We start from the raw sequence: 19,985 nt of genomic DNA, 5'->3' as shown, positions 1-19,985 counted from the left end.
GTGCTTCGTGTACTTGATAAGGACTGCAAAAGTTCCCAAAGCTGTGGGTGGAACGTGGCACTGAGTAAATAAAAAGCAATTGATCATTGGACTCGGGTATGACATCAGGTATTACAAAGGTTTATAGACCATGGCCAGGACTCTTAATTCATCTAAGAGGCATGCAGCCTTAAAAACCTGCTGGTGCACACTGCAGCAGCTAAAGGAGCCATCAGAGATGCAAACAACACATTGTACTCAACTTTCTGCACTCAACATTTATTTTCTTGGATGGTACTCAGAGAATTTCAGTCACAAAGTACAATCTTTCTCAAAGGTCAGACATCTCACTGCCTCCCAAAAGGACATACAGTATGCAAAGTCTGCAGGATAATCCATTATTCAGGGGGTTCATGGTGTGAAGTACAACAGGATCCTGATTCAAGCCTCTGGATGCCGGGGTTGTGCAAAAAAACCCACCCATGTAAGTTCAGCTTTTGACACAAAGTTATTTGTTTCAACGCCCTGTTCAGCCTAAAATAGTTTACAAAGATAATTCTGAGACAGAGACAGACCTAACCTAAAAAAAATCACCTAAGTACAACTGGATAGGATGTCAAATGAAAACTTCTTAAGATAGAAAAAATGTTACTTAAATAATGGTGTTTATCAAACTACACCAGCATTGCAGGTTTTCCTACAATTCAATAATGCAAACTTCCAGGGCAAATTCACAAGCTTTGATCTGCCCCTGTAGGCCTTTTTGCCTCCTACTTTTAGGTTTGATGACATCTTCTGCCTGAAAAATTCAGAATAGTGTCAAAGGAATAAAGAAGGATTTTTTTCAAAGAAACAAAGTAGTATTTTTTTTTTTACATTCCTTACAATGTGCTGAATTATTGAAGTGGAAGGCTTTTTAAAAGGTAATTCACATCTCCTTAACCATCTTGTCTGTTAGGTGTTTTTTTGTTCTGTTTGTTCTCAGCTAATGAAAACTGACTTGTCAGTACCACCATTCTTTGCAGCCTTTTCCAAATTAAATCTGTTCTTTGGTTTGCAAATACAGCAGTGAAAGCGTACCATTTTATTTAAAGTTCTCCCAGTAGATAATGGGCCATGGTTATGACTAATAGGGTCATGGGGACACCTAAAGAAGGAAGGATAGCAGGCTGAGCAACACTGAAATGAAGCTCAAATCCCTTCTCACATCTGTGACAGATTCTGGGTGAGTCAGTTAATGCTGCTGTACTTCTATTTTCTTATTCATAAAAGGGAATAATAGTTCTTCACTTCCTCAAAAGACTGAGTAGGAGACATCAGGGGCTAAAAGTTGTTTAGAAACATGCCAGTGACATCTCAGTACATGAGAACTGCTAAGTAATTTCTCATGTAACAAAAGCACAGGCTATCCCAAAGTCCTGGTAAGAACATTTTTCTTTTAAATGGGAATACTCACCTTTGGGTGGGGGTGGGGTGTACAAATGAAGAATAATTTTTCTGCTTACTTGCCAGTTCTTGTATTAGTTCATAATACTATTATTGAAACATAATAACATCTTCTTGAGAAAAAGGCGTCACATAGTGCAGATTTCAGGTTTAGTATCACTAGTAATACGACAGCCTCTCCTGCTAGCGTTTTGCCTCCAGGCACTACAGCTATGAGTCAGCGAGCTGTTAGGAAGACTTTTACACAGTATTCAGAATTGGTCTTGGAGGATACACAAAATTGCAATCCTTTCCTGTCTTTGCTGTTTTGGTCACTAAAGCAAAAATAACTTCAAATTAACAATGGTTAACAACTTGCAACTGAGAGTACAGATTGAGCTGAGAGCTTTCATAGCATGAGAACACCATTTCTTTGGAGTTAATAAGCTACTGTTGAAGAATGATGCAATTTTTAAGGGGAAAGATCTGCTGCTGCCTAACAGAAAGCCATTTTGCAAGAACTGCTTACATGATCTGCCCTTCCCTTAACAACCTCAGCTCTTTCCCAGTACATTACTTACAGAGGAGTTTTTTTCAAAAGTTGTTGTCTCCTTCACATAATACAATGTATTGGGAATCTTTCCTCCCTCTCCTATCTTCTAGACTATGGGTACACCAACAACCTATTATTCTAGTCCTCTGTGAATTCAGAGTCTGTTTGTGCAGAGCTACTGAGCATGTTTCTTCATCCTTAGTTTCTGCTTTAGAAATATCCTGCTATGTTGTGGCTTCCTCCTATACCTCTGATGTGCTGGGAAAGAGGCATGGCAACAGACAGATCTCTCGTGATTTCTTGTGGACACTCATCCCCCCAGAAATAAGCACACCATACACCCCGGAATATGGAAGTTTAGCACAACACTGATGGATGAAAGGAAAGATGTTAGGGTTTGGCCCTCCTGCATATCCAAATAGAATGAAAAAATCAGTCTAACTGAAAACAGGTCCTAAAACACAGATGTGTCCATCAGCCACATGATTTCACTCAACATCTTGGACAAGGACCAGCCCTACTTCATGCTTTAGGACGTGTCATGTAGGCCACAAAGACCATACAGGTTATCAGCCATACATAATTGGATATCTAAGAACACATACTGGTTAGGTGTGAAGAGAAATGGCTACTTTGAAGTAAGGACACCGCAGCTCAGACTGGTTTGGTCTTCATGCAAACAGAGTAGTTATGCCACAAACCACCAGTGCAGTTTCACAGAACACTGGCTTCCACACAAAAACCATTCCCAGAAGCTCCTGTGTGCCCCCATCCTCAGACTGGAAGCTGATTTGGAGAAAAAAAAAAGTGTATTTGTTTGCATTTTTATTGCGTTATCCGAGTCACTGGCATAAAAGCAATGTCTGCACAGTATAGTGACAACAAGCTGGTGGGGGTCTGCGTATGTCTGCTTGAAGTCATTGCCATGCAAACAAGACCTACAGGTATTTTTCATTTTCTTGCTTCATTTTTCTTTTTTTTCTTTTTTTTTTTTTTTTTTTTTTTTTTAATACATCTTTTCAGCAACTGGTTCAAAACAGTCTCACAAAGACTGGTCTTGTCCCAGCCTATGGCACAATGGACTGTGATGCCAGGGTCCAGGCAGTGCTAGGCCTGAAACCAGTGTCTCATGGAAGTGTGCCTTCACACGCGGCAATAATACCAGCAAAAGAAGTCTACAATATAGACCAGAGAGTGAATGTTACTGAAATGAGGGAAGATGAGAATGCCTACTGTTGAGTATTCAGCTTGACCATTTGCTGAGAACCTGGTTTTCTGAAGTGTATTTGCAACAGGGCTGTGTTAACTTGCCTTCAAAGACATGATTCAAATCTCTGGAGGGAACTCCCATGTATATTCACGACAGCTACCCAAACTCACTTGCAGAATTTACAAGTCTCCTACTGTGAAATGTGCCAGCAGATGCTTCCTGACATTTAATGCTAAACACCCTATAAACAGCCTTTTGCTCCAAAACTTATGAAGGAACAGCACAAGACCCCAGGGAGGGACAGCTTGGTAGAAATGGTGGTGTTGTTTCTTATTGGGATTCAGATAGTCCTTCCTGGCATCGTTAGTTCTGGTTTGATTTGGTTTAAGGCATGTCAGACTGTTGCACAAACTCCCCAATGCATGCACCATGATGGAAAACAAAAAAATAAGAGTCACAATCTGAGTATAAAAGCAGGACACAGTCATGTAATCGTTACAGCCCGCTGCTGTCATGAGAACTCCTGACCAAAGTTTCCATTTTAACTTTTGCAATAGTGTAGTTGTCACCTTCTACTGAATTTCAGGAAGATTAATGCACCTGGCTCCCTTTGGCTGCTGTGAAAAGTCTCAGTTTCCCACTGGTTCGTTAGAATACCAGTGACATAACCTTCAAAGCAACAGTTTCTGAGCCTTCTGGTGAAATGGAGTCATTTCAGTCATGGCTGAATACCCAAAGAGAAACCTTTCAGCCCTCTGAACTATCTTATTAGCAGTTAAATGTAGAGAACACTACAAGAAAAGAACATTAAAAGGCAGGAGAGACATCTTCATAAAATATCAGCTAAAGAACAATAAGAGAATAAAATCTAGTCCCAATGAAGATGAAACACCTTATCAGATAGGTATGGATGGAGTGTTCAGAGCTCGTATTGTTAGAGGTATGTCAAGGCTTGTGCAAGCTTTCTGCTCAGGTACAGCTCACTTTTTCTGTGATTGAAGTTAACATCATTAACGTGACCCACGGTTAACACAGTTAACGTTACAGGACTTTGAACTTACAACAGGATCATAAATGAGAATTTGACCCTGCACCTAACTCTGTGCAAACAAGTGAAAGATCACGAAACTTGATTTGAACTTGTTTAGCTAGTTGTTTAATACACACAATCGCCTACAACTGAAAACATTTAAAATGTCATTGCAAGTTATCACTGACATACCTCTGTCTAGCATCATCCATCCTGAAAGACAGAGAGCTCTAAAATATTACAATACACTTTTATGGAACATATCACATATACAACTACGATAGGGTTCACTAAGAGCAACATAGTGCATAGAACTCAAATCCCCCAGAAAAGCAGACTCAGACACACCAATGCTCACACTGACAGAGGAGAAATTTTGATGAAGAACTTCCAGAAACATAATGGTTGACATGTTTATAGTAAAGGCTTAACATTAAAATACACCCTCAACATGACAGTCAAGGCAGAGTACATGACAGCCAGTTTCCCCCTGTGGTACAAGATACTAAGGACCATTTTTTGGCCCAGTATAAGTTAGAAGTGAAGCTACAATACTGAGTGCTAGTCAAGGATGGACCTGAGTTCTTTAATTTTCCAGGCCAGGTAGACGTCTCCAACCTGCAGCATTAAGCATTCACTGCCACACGCCCCTAGTGAAACTGATCCACAGCGTATAGTGGATGAGGATACATCCCACTGCTCAAATTCTCATCTGGCATTCACCTCAGCAGATTTAGATGTCTCATTTTCCATCCTCAGAAGGTGCTCCCCTGAAGGACCCCTCATGGTGCACTCCCTTGTTACAACATGACTCTTACTGAGAGTCAATTTACAAAGGAGCCATTAATTAATGGTCTTGTGCTCTAGGAAGGAAACAGCAGCACAAGCGCTCATGTCAGTCCTGGCTTTCCTTGCCTGCTCAAATCCACTTTTTTGCCCCAGGAACAGTGGGATGTTACTTTTGCATTACTACAAACCTTACCCAGATTTTGGCTCTTCATTATTTCATGTGTCCCAATAGGTGCCTGAGGCTGCTTAGAATAGGTTTGAGGATGAAAAATCAGGCAGTAATTATATTTTTCCAGGACTTTTCACACATTCCCATATTCTTCTGAGCACATGAATAGTTTACTGTGTACTCCAGGGACAGTACAAGTTTAGTCAACATCACAGACAACATCTTTTCCCCAGCAATAATATTTAGGCTTTTGAAAAGAGGCATCTGACAATTAAGAACAAGAGGAATAATTTCAACAATGACATCCCCAAGTACAGTTTAAATTCACAAGAGAATAAGTTAAACAAGGATGTTATCCTGTTAGCATAATTTCCCTTTTTCCCTACACGTTTTCAGAGTTGCCTGAGTACGTTTCTTGCATGCTGAGGACATCAAATGTTGAGAGATGCAAATTTAAAACTGCTGTGAAGACGCCTGCGATATCCCCCAGCTACTGAAATAAACTTTTGTTTTAGCTTTGCAAAATCATCAAACTTCCTGCTCTTTCCCATCTTCTCTCAAGAAAAGATAAAGGCTCGATACAATAGGTGCCCTACTTACCCAAGGCTTTGATTTCTCACAACTCTCTGCTCACAGAAGTTGGAAAGGATTTCTGAAAGAGCCCCAGTGTACGTGAATTTACAACCCAGCAAGCCTCTGTGCTTTCCAAGAGGGCTGGCTTCAGCATTGCATCTGCAAGACTTCAAAGGAGAGAGGAAAGTTATTTTCTAGTTAGCATTTCAGTTTCCCTCTCCACTGCCTCTGGATGCTGTCAGCCCTAGATGTGATGTTTCTCAGGACTGGCTCTGTCCTGAACTTCTATGAACCTTATCCAAGGAGAAGTATACCTGGGAAAGGCTTTGGTTTTCCTTGCAGGAGCTGGACTGTGAAATACAACCCATCAGGTATATTGGCCTTTGCTTCAGGCACGTACGCACAGATGTATGCACTTCACTTTGAAACAGCTACCTGAACCAGCAGGCAAACCCATGACCAAGCCTGCATTCTCCTGCAATCCTATGGACAGAGTACTTAGACCTTGGTAAAGCAGGCACAGTATTTTGAGGGCTTGGATTCCCCCTCTCTAATTTAACTGCAGCGACCAGTTCACAAAGATTATATATAAACTGATCACCTGTGAGCCTTCCCCAGTCTCCAAACATAAACCATGGCTGCACACCAGTTCCTGCACTGCCAGGTATTGCCCTTATATGTAACCTCTCACCACCAAGTGTCATGCACTGCTTTCTACTGGGCGAAAACTTGAGTAAATAGTGTTTCCCCTTGGGGACACTCCAAATAGACATGTGGCATGCTTGGGCGAAGTGATTGATCTGGACAATGGGATGAAGATGGGGTCATCCATGCATGCCACTGTGCACACCTGGGGGACAGCTGGGACTCTGCTGTGCTGAGCTGCCATTCCAGTTATGCCTTCCCTTCAGGTGACTGATTTAATGCCAAGCAGTCAACACAAGGATACATGCTGTGATTGCACAGCCCATGCCACCATTGCATGGTGAATGCCTTGCATGCATTCATGAAAAGGCAGAAAAGTCAGCTTGCCCAATAGCATGAATATTAACCAAAGTCTGAGCCATTCTTCAACCTTAATGCTGTTTTAACAATCACCTTATATAGGTAGTAAGGCTCTACCATCCCATTTAAAGTATTTTTCCCAGGCAATCATGATTTCTCATTATTTTTGTCATGTGTCATGTGCCTTTGTTTCAAGCTTTCTGTTAATGGACTTATTGTTCTGTATTGGAGCAATATCCCTGCCAGACCTAGCTCCAAAGAAAAACAATCAATTTACCTGGCAGGAAGAGCTCCTGTGGTTGGTTGGAGTGGCACTGTGCCAAAAAAAATCCCCACAACACTTGCAGGATCTCATCTCTGTATTTCTGCACAGCACTGGATCGTGCAGTGTCACCCCACCTGAGATAGGATCCTAATGCAGGTAGGACCTTAGGCAAGCGGTGAAGGATGTGTTACTCCTGGCTGAAACCCCACGTGCAGAGCAGAACTTGGGCATGCTGGTGGGGTGCGTATGTAAGAAATATGCTTGTTCTGCTGGGCTGTAGAGAAAAAAGAGGTTTGCTTTCACACCATTTGACAATAAAATTATTTCATCTTCACCAAATAGCCCATGCTGGTATTTTAGAATGTTTATAGTTCTGAAAAATGGTCCATTATGTAGTTGCAAAGCACCTGTTCCATCCAAATGATAGACATGAGGGGGCTACAGAACCATGAGGGCCTCCAGAGAGCTGTGTAGTCTGGCTAAGAAATCTAATCAAGAGCAACACAAGTCTTCAAGTGTTGTTACTGTCACAAAGATAAACTATGTTCTTTTCTTGATTGTACTAGAACTATATATTGTATTTGCAATTTGCAATGTTAATTACATGGAAATAAACCCCTGAAGACTCAAAGGGCTTGTTTTTAATAGCGGGAGGGGGAAGACCTATTTCTTCCCAAGATTCCTATTTCACAGAAATATATAGTCAGATGAGATACTCTGAGGAACTGGCTAGATGTAGAAGAGAAGGTGGTAAGGACGGCTGCTAACTGACAAAAATATCTCAATCCTCAAAGGGCTGAGCTGGTGTTTACCACAAGCAGATAACAGGATTAATGGAGAGAGCCTGCAGGCCTGCTGCTTCGGGCAATGCCCTGTCATTGGAAAAGCTTTTCTGGAGACAGAGATGCCAAAGGAGCTTGGAAAGTTATCTGAAGCAATGAAGAAGAGCTGGGTGGAAGCGCTCTGCAGCACAAGTCAACATGACCCGAAGGAATACTTCTGCTTGATCCCAAATCCATTAGCCAGTATGACCTGGAGCATTTGAGCAAGATGTACCAACCATTTAAGAAGAGAGGAGCTTTGTGCTACCCATAACCCATGGAGAAGGGACTAGGTCAGTCTCTGGTGCTTCATGGGAAAGGTGGGAGAAGGAAACCTTCTTAGTTTAGTTTTAGCTTATTTCTAACCGGCTGTTCAGTGGGATGGAGAAGGGGGCAATGCTGCCCGATCCTTCCAGCAGACTTCTGAAGTACCAAAGCGTACAACCTGGCAGTGGCCTGTTACCCGGCATTTCTTCCTCCTTTGTTCTGAACCTAATTCCAAGCTGACTGGGTCCACATGGGTTCATTCCAGCAACTAGTGCCCTTCTGGTAAACCTGCAGCTAGACAACCCAGTCAAACCTCTCATCTTCTCATGCTCTGAGCACCTGATCTCCCATCACAAGTGTGCAATAAAGTAAGAACCAGCAGCTGGAAGCCTCAACCAGACAAATGAGCGTTAGGAAGCTAAACACTTCCGAACCATTAACCAACAAAATAAAACACAACAGCTGATCTCCATTTCTTCGTGTTTGAGCAACAAGATGAGGACAATCTTCTGGGAGATCTGACAGACACATGCAAAGCCACTGAATTCAATGCAGAATTAACTGGGTGATGCACTATGGTCTGAGCAACACAGTAGATTAGGTGAAATGATCTACTGGTCCTCCCCTGGCTCTAATTCTATGGATGTTACACATATGGCAGTCACCGTTGCTTTGGTGCAGTATAGGAAAAGGCCAAAATGATGTGTAGTGAATTGGGCAGATGGTGGGGTGATAAACTATGAGAGAACTGGTGGGCTCTTCTGTGACAGAAATTGATGGCTTCTAATTGCTTGAGAAGATTGCTTTTAAAACTCACGCTAGCGACGCTTTCTGCCAAGTCACGCTTTTCTGTCAATCTTTTAAAACCACATTGCATGACTCAGATGAAACCCACAGCTTGGCCAAAATTGGCTACAGCATTAGCACTTGGATTTCTGATGCTCATTATATTCCAGGAATTGTGCTCTGCAGAACAGACATGAGATATTACCAAGGGTGAGCTACTACAGGTTTGGGAATGGCACCAGACCGACACTGGAGCCTGAGCAGCATCATGTTGAGGAGCAAAACATGTTTCTTTATCTCCCGTTTCATCATCACATACTGTGCAGAGAAAATTTCAAGTGGGATATCCTCAAGCCACATTCACTTCTTGCCTCTCCCTCCTCTATGTCACTTCGGTTCAAACCTCATGCACATTAACTAACAATTTTCAAATTTCAGCAAAATGCCTGACTTCTATGGTTACTCCAGGTGGCACAGCTGAATACTGTAGGTTTTCTCAATGTCAGAAGCAGAAGACTGAACATAGAGAGGTGCACAACTCACCTTGGCTGTCTGGAGAAAAGATGTTAAGTTATGAAATATGAAAGAAAGTCAGTAAATGACTTGCCAAGGGCAGAGAAGAAAAATACTTCCCAAGCAAAATGTGTCGGTCTCCATTTTGTTTGCTGTTATTTTTAGTGGAGAAAAGCATTTGCTGGCACCACTGCATCTATGGAGATTAAGGGTCGTATATTGCTTACAGAGGCATCTTTTTGTTCTGAAAGGGCCTAAAACAGATTGAGGGGGAGGGGGTGATCACTGAGTGCCATCATGCTGATTATCAGGTGACTGCTGTGAAGCATGGATTGTACCTGCTGGTTTACAGGCATGGAAACCCTTGCTTCTGCCTGGCACAGAGTCAGAAACCAGGTTTAATGTGTGAGCCCAGTGGAAGAGGTTTGGCTTGTTGCCCCCATGTTTCTCCTTCTTCAAGGGTGCTCCCAGAGAAAAAAAGTGTCACTAGCCTACAGACCTGTGAAGCAAAACTTCCTCTGGTAGAGGTTTTGCTTTCATTTCCTTCATAACTTGTCCCTTTGAGAGCATAGATTTGGTGACATGCAGCACTTTCCAGGTGACTGAAGCCTTTGCAACCTCCTTCAATTGGGGAATAATGGCAAGAGTTTAGTTAATCTGGACTCCAGCTGAAAGAACCAGAAGTTCTTCAGTTGTTTTTTCTGGTTCCAATGTCTAAACTGGACTACAAGCTCCCCCTGCAGAAAAACGTGCAGGGATTGCTCATGCAGTGTTACCAGTTTAAAGAAGGGGTGGTTTGTAGAAATCAGTTGTCAATACAATAGCTTCACCTTTAGCGCCGACCATGGTCTACAAGATCTGCTGATGGCTATTTTGCTACTTCAAATGGGGAGAAGAGGGGTGAGGAGGAAAACGCCCCAAAGACTTCACATGTGCAGCATGTGGGAATTGAGGGCACCTGTGAGAAGGTAGATAGTTTTGTTGAAAAATGTTTCAAAACTGAACAAGAAACTTCCCTGAAAGCCAGAAGGTATTTATGTCTTAAAACTACCCCCCTCCTCCACATACACACACAAGGGAATAAGCTATTGCTGCTGCCAAGCTTTGAGACAAAACCTTGGTTGCTATTGTGTGGGTTTATTGCAGCTGTGATGGTCATTCTCAGAAACTTCCTCCTTTGATGAAACATATGACCTGACCTAGGCTTGACTCCAGGCACACTAAAATAATTCCAAATAAGGATCTGCAGCCCGAGAAGCTGTTGCGCTAAAGAAGGATAAACTGACCATGTTTAGCCACAACTTAAATTAAAGGAGGCTTTTTGACTTCGTCATGTCTTGCAGCTGCCAAAGCGATACACCTGTCTGCACTTCTAGCTGTGATAAGGAAAGAGGTAAACCACAGTAAATTATGTTTTCTGCTTCTGAGGGTGTTTCTGACACACAAAGCTTCTGTGCCTAAGTTTGCCAAACTGGTGGGTAATAAAAGGGAGTCTTGGGAAACAGCATCTCGGGGTGGGGTGGGGTGGGGGAGTGGTGTAGGAGGAGGGGACAACAAAAGAAAAAAGATGCCCAGCAGGCACTGTGAGTGACTTCTTTGCAAAAGTCACATAACTCAAACATACCTCCCCATAGGCTGGTTCACAGGGTTGGTATTTTCACATTTTCTGAATTATAGCTAATAGATGGAAAATTTTGGGTGACAGTTGTCATTACAGGAAACTAGCATCTGAGCCATTGGTTTCTATCAATAATGGCCCTACCAGATGTGACAACTTACAGGTTTTGTCAGCAGATAGTCACAAAGATGATAAAAGGAAGTCTTATTCTGGGTGTGGTTCTAATAAACAGTAAAAATACTAAAAAGAGCACCTCAGAAAAGCACTGTTGTCCAGTGAATAGTTATTTGCCATTTAAATGCAAGTATAAGTAAAGGGGTTTTAATTTCTGAAACAACAAAAACCTCCATATGTACAGAAAATCAAGTAAAGATAAATAGGAACTGGTTGAAGTTCATCTGAGTTAATCTTGTCAAGGCAACAGATTTGAAGGTTCTTTTAGGCACGTAAGAGTGAGAGCACAGAGCACTACGTACTTTGTCCTAGCAGAACTCGAAGCTAATGTTTTGCTTTCAAAGTGAAGTCATTACTGCGCTGGAAGAAGTCTTTGACGCAGTTTGTAATGGGCGCAGCAGGCCTGCCATCGTCCTAAGCGCTCGAGGGTGAGATGAGTATCTTTGAATAAAAGCTTTCATCTCCCAAGTATTCTGAATCTTATCTGATATTCCTTGAACTTTCAATATGTTTACATTATTTATCACATTGTATTATATTGTACTGAAATAATTAATGCTATGCTTCAAGACTTCTGCTTGTCAACTGCAGGCTGCCAGAAACTCTCACTCTTCTTTCCCAGTGTGAACTGCATTCATTTTCAGTGTATTTTACAATGCACAAAACAGTGCTAAGAAATCAGCTCAAGCATCTCACGGTCTTGCTTTTGCTCACTGTCAAGCAAGAGTGTGGAAATGGAGGTCCTCAGGTCAGACTGACAGATGTCACCAAGGTTGGGGATTAGAGAAGCACAGTTCACCTGCCTGCTTTTCTGTCTATATTTGACTTAGACACATTTAGGAGTAAGGAAATTTGCTAAGGTGGTTGCAGTGCTGCAGTTCTGGCTTGTTCTCTCCTTGCAGCTCATCATGGTTTCTTGAGATTTTGCTGATATGATGCTGGAGGATTTCCTTGGTGTTCTGGTCGGAGGGGGACCAAATGCAGAGCAGATGTTGCTGGGCACTCCGGTGAATCTAAAGCCTGTTTCATGGTCATGGGTGACTGAGGGACAGGCTTCAAAGGGACCCTGGGGACCCTTCTGTCATATGCTTTTTTTCAGGAAGGAGGTGGTCAAGGACAGGCAGATAAAAAAAAATCCTACAAAAGAATAACCTGTCTCAGCCAGACCACCCATAGGGAAAGAAACAGCCTGAAATAGAAAACGAGAAAACAGAAAATATTGCACTGTGGTCACTAAATGTTCAGAGGGCTCAAACTCCTCTGATCCCTGGGGGAGGATCGCTTCCATGCTACATGTCTGGGAGCACTGAAATGTGGAACTGACAGCTTGGCAGCAAGGGTCTATTCATCTGTGAAGGTGGAGGTTATGGGACTGGAGAATAATGTGCAAAATACGTAATAAATCCAAGTGACTTCCACCTTGTTAGGCTGACCTGAATAGCATGCAAGGCTTTAGAAGGCTTGAAGGAAAGAATAATAAAGGATGGAAAGTGAGCCAAAAGGCAATGTGGGTTTGGCAAAGCTAGAATGTGCAGGACCAACTTGACTCTGGCTCTGATATATCATTTCCCAGCTCTAATCTGTCAAACTATGTTTCTGTAAGCTGTCTCCATTGCTTCTGAGGTGACTCGGGAGCAGTGCCATTTGCAGGGCTAAATGCATGATAGTAAGAGGCACTCAATGTCATTCGGGAACCAGCTGAATCTCACCACCAGCTGAATCTCACCACAGGTTGTGGCTGGGCAAACCTAATTCTAGGGACAAATCTGACAGCTCAGACCTAGGTAGTCTCAAAAAAAACCCCCAAACCAACCAAACAAATCCACCGACATTGCATACAATAGCAGATGGGAACTGGTGAAACTGGAGGAGAGTGGGATCAGTGAAAGGACTATGAGGTGTCATAATGGAAATGGGCTGGGAAATATGAGAAGCCCACAAAAGCAGGGACTGATAATGAGAAGGTGTTAAAGCTAGGGAAAAGTGATGCTAGAAAGGCTGTGCAAAGGAATTAGGCACCTATGACTGGAAATGGAGAGCTCTGCTTATGAGCAGAAACCTAGCTCTTGTCTGGTTTAGCAGAACAAATTTTAGTGGAGATGGCAATATTAGCTGAGCATCAGGAGTTACTAAAGAGACTTCATCATGAGAAACAACACTGTGGTGCAAGAACAATTATTTCTAGATTGGCTATAAATCACAGGCAGCAACTGAGAAGATAGTTTTAAGTATCAGAGAACCAAGGTCCTGAAAAACTTCCTTCAGCGTCCACACTGCTGGTTTAAAAGAGGAGTTTGAGGGATTATAGGAGGACCCCCAGGGCTGGCTCAGACCCACAGTGTATGTTCCACCAAGCAGCAGGGAACACCGCCAGCCTCATTAGCTTTATTGCACATGTTCACAGACCTACATCCAGAGTTTTGTCTAGAAGGGAGGAAATGAGAGCGTAAGAGCAAAAAAGGAGGAAGATGATGTGTCTGGAGGAAATCCCGTGAGCAGCCTGACCTCCTCCGCTGCCACTACACTGCCTCCTCCCTCCCTGCTGCTGCCCAGAAAGAGGGACACTGACTCCCATGCCTGAAGTGCCAGCTGCCTTCTCAGTCTGTCCTACTCACTCCTCAAATGTTCCCATTCTCCTGCTTGCCTTCTTGCCTCCATCCATCCACTTGCTAATGTCTTCCAGGAAGAATGATAAACCGCCCCCCCCACCTCTGCCCTTGGGTCTCTGCTGTCTCCCATTACACAGGCAGAAACACAATGTTCTTTCCTGTACGGCCCTTTTATCCTCATCACGTGCTCACAAGCACACATCATCCCTTCAAATCCTGCTGTATCACTCCCCCAACTCATTATTCTGATGGTGTCACAACCCTGAGTTGGCCACAGCTTTAGAAGGGAATTTTCCAAAGATCAAAAAATCTGTTAAGTCAAAAGCCAGGCTTGCTTTCTTTATTTTTATCCTCAAAAGTTATCTTATGTTTTCAAATAAAGGCAAGAAATAAAAGGATTGTTAGCAGAGCTGCCTACCATACACCAGATCTCAGCAGGGTGCCTTCTTTCTCTCTCAGGTTTGGTCTGAGTAACGCTGACATCCCAAGTTGCAGCAACCTCTTGAACTTCCCCTTAGTTCCAGTGAGTTAGCCGAGTTACTCGCATTAGAATCACAGAATTGTTTAGGTTGGAAAAGACCTCAGAGATCATCAAGTCCAACCAGTAACCCAGCACCACTGAGTCCATCACTAAACCTTGTCCCTAAGCACCGCATCTACATATTTTTTAAACATCTCCAGGGTTGGTGATTGCACCACCTCCCAGGCAGCCTGTCCCAGTGCTCCACCACCCTGTCAGTGACAAGGTTTTTCCCGATACCCAACCTAAACCTCCCCGGCACAGACTGAGGCCGTCTCCTCTTGCCCTGTCACTTGTCACCTGGGAGAAGAGACCGACCCCCCTGCCTGCACCCTCCTGTCAGGCAGCTGCAGGGAGCCACAAGGTGCCCCCGAGCCTCCTCCTCTCCAGGCTGACCCCCCCAGTTCCCCCAGCCGCTCCCCACCAGCCTTGTGCCCCAGCCCCGGCACCAGCCCCCTGCCCGTCTCTGGACACGCTGCAGCCCCTCTGCGTCCCCCTGGCAGTGAGGGGCCCAACCTGAACACAGGAGTCGAGGGGCGGCCTCGCCAGTGCCCAGTGCAGGGGGACAGCACTGCCCTGGCCCTGCTGGCCACGCTGTTCCCGGCACCAGCCAGGATGCTGCTGGCCTCCTTGGCCACCTGGGCACACGGGGGGCTCATGCCCAGCCGGCTGCCGACCAGCCCCCCCAGGCCCTTTCCCCCCAGGCAGTTCCCAGCCCCCTGCCCCCAGCCCGCAGCGCTGCGGGGGCTGGTGTGACCCAGGGGCAGGACCCGGCACTGAGCCTGGTTGAACCTCACACAACTGGCCTGGGCCCATCGCTCCAGCCTGCCCAGACCCCCCTGCAGAGCCTCCTGCCCTCCCGCAGATCAACGCTCCCCCCAGCTGGGGGTCACCTGTGAACTCGGTGAGGGTGTGCTAGATCCCCTCGTCCAGATCACTGATAAAGATACGGAACAGGACTGGCCCCAGCACCAAGCCCTGGGGAACACCACCTGTGACCGGCCACCAGCTGGATGTAACTCCATTTAGTACCGCTTTTCAGGCTTGGCCATCCAGCCAGCTGGTTACCCAGTGTAAAGTACACCTGTCCAAGCCACAAGCAGCCAGTGCCTCCAGGAGAATGCTGAGGGAGATGGTGTCAAAGGCTTACTAAGCTCCAGGTAGACATCATAAAGTCTTTCTCACATCCACCGGGTGTGTCAACTTGTCATAGAAGGAGATCAGGTTCCTCAAGCAGGACCTGCCGTTTGTAAACCCATGCTGGCTGGTTTTCCTGCACTTGCCATGTGATGGCACTCAGGATGATCTGCTCCACAACCTTCCCTGGCACCGAGGTCAGGCTGACAGGGCTGTGGTTCCCCAGATCCCCCTTCTGTCTGTTCTTTGGATGGGCATCACATTTGGTAACATCCAGTCAACCAGGACCTCACTGGTGAGCCAGGACCGGCGATAAATGATGGGAAGTGGCTTGGTGATGCTTCTGCCAGCTCCCTCAGTGCCCTGGGGTGGATCCCATCTGGCCCCAGAGACAAGTGAGTGTTTAAGTGGTGTAGCAGGTCTCTAACTGTTTCCCCTTGGATTATGGTGGCTTTATTCTGCTCCCTGGTCTCCCAGTTCAGAGGACTAAGCACCTGGAGAACAACTGGTCTGACTATTAAAGACTGAAGAAAAGAAGGCATTAGGTACTTTGTCACTGCTCCACACACCACCACCACCCCCGGCATCCAATAAAGAACAGACATGCTCCTCAGCCTTCCTTTTGTTGCTAATGTATTTATAGAAACATTTTTAATTGTCTTTTACTGTAGTAGCCAGATTAAGTTCTAGTTGGACTTCGGCCCTTCGAATTTTCTCCTCGCATAACCTCGTGACATCTTTATAGCCCTCAAGAGTTGCCTGCCCCTTCTCGCAAAGGTGGCAAACTCTCCTTTTTCCCCCTGAGTCCCAGCCAAAGCTCTCTGCTCAGCCAGGCCAGTCCTTCCCTGCCGGCTCGTCTTCCAGCACATGGGGACAGGCTGCTCCTGTGCCTTGAACACTTCCTCCTTGAAGAATGCCCAGCCTCCTGCACCCCTTGGCCCTGCTCCCAAGGGACTCTATTGCTGAACATAGGTTACCTAAGGAGAAAATGGCATCTCTGATCACAAAAATTCAGAGACCCACATTATGATGAAACATAAGTCTTCGAGTTATTTAAGCTGTTCTGTCGGAAACTGGCAGCATCCCCCCAAAATATGAGGAGGGGGAATAGTTTACTTGACATCAAGGTGCTTTATTCTCTCATCTCTTGTCAATAACATCTACAGAGTATTAATGCTCCTGTCAGACTGAAAGCTATGAATCAAGCTTAGCGCGTAATTATTTTTCTTCGCGTTATCTGTAACATGTCCTGCTGCCTGCCCGCCCCTCTCCATTCAGCACCTTCAAGAGGGTACCCGAGTTAAAAGGAAACTTGATGGGAAGGCCAGATAGGAGAAGAAAAGGAAGGTAAGTTATTCTGTGTGCTTTTCTGTGATGTCTCAGTGTGTTATGAGAAGACAAAAACTTCAGGGAAAGATGTCAAAGATGGACATCATGGAGGAGGGGAGAACTGTGTGGCTTATACTCCTCGCTGGGCACCTACAGCACCAAAGAAACATCTATGTACTAAACAAGAGTAATTTGCAGAGATGCAGTAGCGATTCCACCCTATGCGATTAGCAAACCGAATTACAGTTACACTTCAACAGACAACTCCAAATGCTGCTAAAAGAGTTTATTAATTTATTAAAGACCGTACTAACAATTCTCATAACAATGGCAGCACAATGATTCAAAATCATGACAAATAGCGTGGAGTTTTGAAAAGCATTATTATAACACACCATGGACAAGAACAAAGCAGATGTGCCATCTCAGAACTCTACAAGCAGGCCCATGAAATTCAGGAGTTGTATCATACAGCTATACAAGTGTCAGAGAAAATAGAAAAACAAAAAGTCATTCAATATGCAGTCCTTGAATTTATTGACAGTATTACAGTACTTTATGGGCAAGGACTGGCTTGTTGCAGCTGCACTTTCCAGAGCACAAAGCCATCTGGAAATAGCAAAAAATCCCCAAAAGAAGAAAAACTCTCTAACAAACATACTTCAGGTGCAATCACTACTCCAGACCTTCCTGCTTATGAATTTTCAGTCAGAAATTCTGACCTCCCTGCAGTGACTTTGCTCAGGACAGTGTTCTGTTTTCCAAGAAAACAAAACCAGGCGGCTTCCTTTAAGACAGTGCAAAAATATTTTCAATGGTATTGTTAAATCACAGATTAATGATAATCAGCATGGATCAATCACAGCATGGCCAACAGCAACTTCAAGATCAGCACTGAATGGACCTGCTGCCCCTTGACCAGCACTCCAGACTGAGCGCTTGCAGAGGGGAGATGTGTTGCTCTCTCTGAAGCGAGCCATCATGTATGAGTTCATAGTGAGGAATGGTCTCAGCTACTCCAGGGTAACAAATTGCTACAGAAAGCCTTTAAGTATTAAACTATCCAATCCTATTTCAAAGAACTAACGAAAGAATATTGAAATGGAAAAAGTATATAGCAGCCATGTTATTTGCCATGGCTCTAATGTTGTTCCCTTCTTTACCGTGTTGGTCACAGTAGCCAAAATGTGACTTGTGGAGTTCAGCAGCTTACAGCACCCCCACGGTGATGCAAGATTCCCAGCAGCACGTGGGGATTTATATTCTCCGAGACATACCATGTACTTACAATGGCAGGGCAGCTGCAGTCTGCTCCTGCTGTGCTGCCTTTGCAGCTTTTGGCTGTGATAACTTAGGCCTCTCTGCACTTATACCACTGGTCTCACCCATACTCACAGCAGCACATCCACGGTCGTACATTCATTTGGTGTGCATCTTCAGAGCAATTTGCAACTTCTTTTTTAAGCAGACATTGAGGTGCCTGTGTATCACACTGGGACATTGGTATAATCTGTGCCAGAACATCCCCTAGCAACTCCACAGTACATAAATTCAATGAGAGGTAACTATGCTTTGCCAAAGCCCCAAATCATTCCTCCGTTGTGTGTTTGTATCGTACTGTGATTGTTTAAAACCTTTTTAACATCTGCCAACTTCAGAGGATAAAATCACAGTGCTGCATATCAACAAAACCCAGCATACCCAGCCTCCAATATAAAATAATTTATATACACAAAGCAGAATTTGCATCTTAAATAAGAAGAGATTGTCTCATTCTCTATGGTGTCTTACCCAGCTACAAAAAATTAATAATTCATATCAGGTTGATGGATTTGTTTCCTCTACAGCACACGTGCGCTATTGGAGCTGACAAAGACAACATGAAAAAACCTTTTGTAATTAATAAAAGAGAATTGTTCAACACTTGCACATATTGGCACAAGGCAGAAGAGAAAAGGGAACATTACACAGCTCAGCTCAGGTGCCTTCCTCTGTGGAACGGGACTCGGATTTCAACTTTACGAATTCTCTGGCAACTTCATCATTGGTTCTTTGAGAGAGAATCCTCAGGACGGTAAGTCCAGTGTCATCCATGTGAATCCTGCGCCCGAGGGGGCACCAGCAAGCACAGCTTCCTTTGTCTGCTATGTCCCTGAGCTGCATTACTGCTATCCCCAGCACTCGGTCCTCCCGAGCAAAGCAGTAGTCCTTTACACAGACTTGCAGCTCATAGGCATCAGGGCCATCTTCATTCCCCAGTATGCTGAAAAACACACACAAGTTCACTTACAGTTTCTCAGAATGTATAGATTCCTCTGCAAAATAAAGGTGCCAGCAGCTGACTAGAGTGCTTTGATGAGCCACAGAAAACTCCTTTCCACATAAAACCCTTGTCAGAGAGAGAAGTAAAACGTACAGAATATGGGCTTTCTTGCTGATTTACAGCTGATAAAGAAAACCTGGCTACTTAAAAAGAAAAAACAAACAACCCTTATCAAGTTGCCTTTGCATGTGTGTGTGTTTAACTATGAAATAAGAGGAGCAGAGAACATTAAAGCCTAACTAATAGATTTTCAACTCAGATGCCTTTAAACATTTCTGCTTCTGTTAAGGGTTGCTTCAGTCAGTAATTAATGTTTTAATTAGACAAAGTCTTTGTTAAAGAACTGGTATCTTCCATTAAAGCAAAACTAATAAAAATAGATCCACAAGTTTTCTGATGTTTCCAAAATTAAAAGAATAAAAAAAACCCAAAGGGACAAAATCTCTTCACTTAGAGGAAGCCTGCCTTGCCCCACATCATAGAAAAACTGTATGGACAGTCCCTCTGCCTCAAGATGTTTACAGTCTTTTGCTGGTCTTCTCCTCTCATTCCTACTGTACAGATGGGTGAGCATTAGCCTGTAGCTCCCTTTGTTGAGCCTTCCAAGAAGGAAGATGGCTTTGTAATAATGAAAGCCAAATAAGAAGAGATCAATAATCAGTGTTGAGAAAGACTGCAGTTTTAGCAGTGTAGCTTACTACCAGTTCCAAGGGCTGTATCCTTGGAAACAAATTTAGAAAGCATGTCCCACAGGTCAAGTTGGGATAAAAACACACATTGAGATTGAAAGAACTAAAAATATGTAATGAACTTTTAGCCTCAAGTCTACCAATAAAGGATACAAAGTTCATTAAGGTGATGGAGCACAGTAAAATATGTTCATATTACAT

The 19,985-nt window shown here is 44.0% G+C and overlaps 1 protein-coding gene across 14 annotated transcripts in view; it reads right to left on the bottom strand.

Annotated features, from left to right (window-relative positions):
• Window positions 1-3,615: 3,615 nt before the first annotated feature.
• The window catches only part of UNC13B (unc-13 homolog B), a 228,072-nt gene continuing 211,702 nt past the window's right edge, over window positions 3,616-19,985 (bottom strand). For all 14 annotated transcript variants that reach the window (XM_080371269.1, XM_080371259.1, XM_080371267.1 and 11 more), the window contains one exon: window positions 3,616-19,035. In XM_080371269.1, coding sequence (XP_080227395.1) covers window positions 18,750-19,035 — 286 coding nt within the window. In that variant the 3' untranslated portion in view covers window positions 3,616-18,749. The remainder of the gene's footprint in view (window positions 19,036-19,985) is intronic.

The sequence above is a fragment of the Falco punctatus genome (genome assembly GCF_963210335.1).
Source record: "Falco punctatus genome assembly, chromosome: Z".
NCBI lineage: Eukaryota > Metazoa > Chordata > Aves > Falconiformes > Falconidae > Falco > Falco punctatus.
Note: the sequence above shows the minus strand (reverse complement) of the source record. Positions and strands in the feature narration are given on the sequence as shown.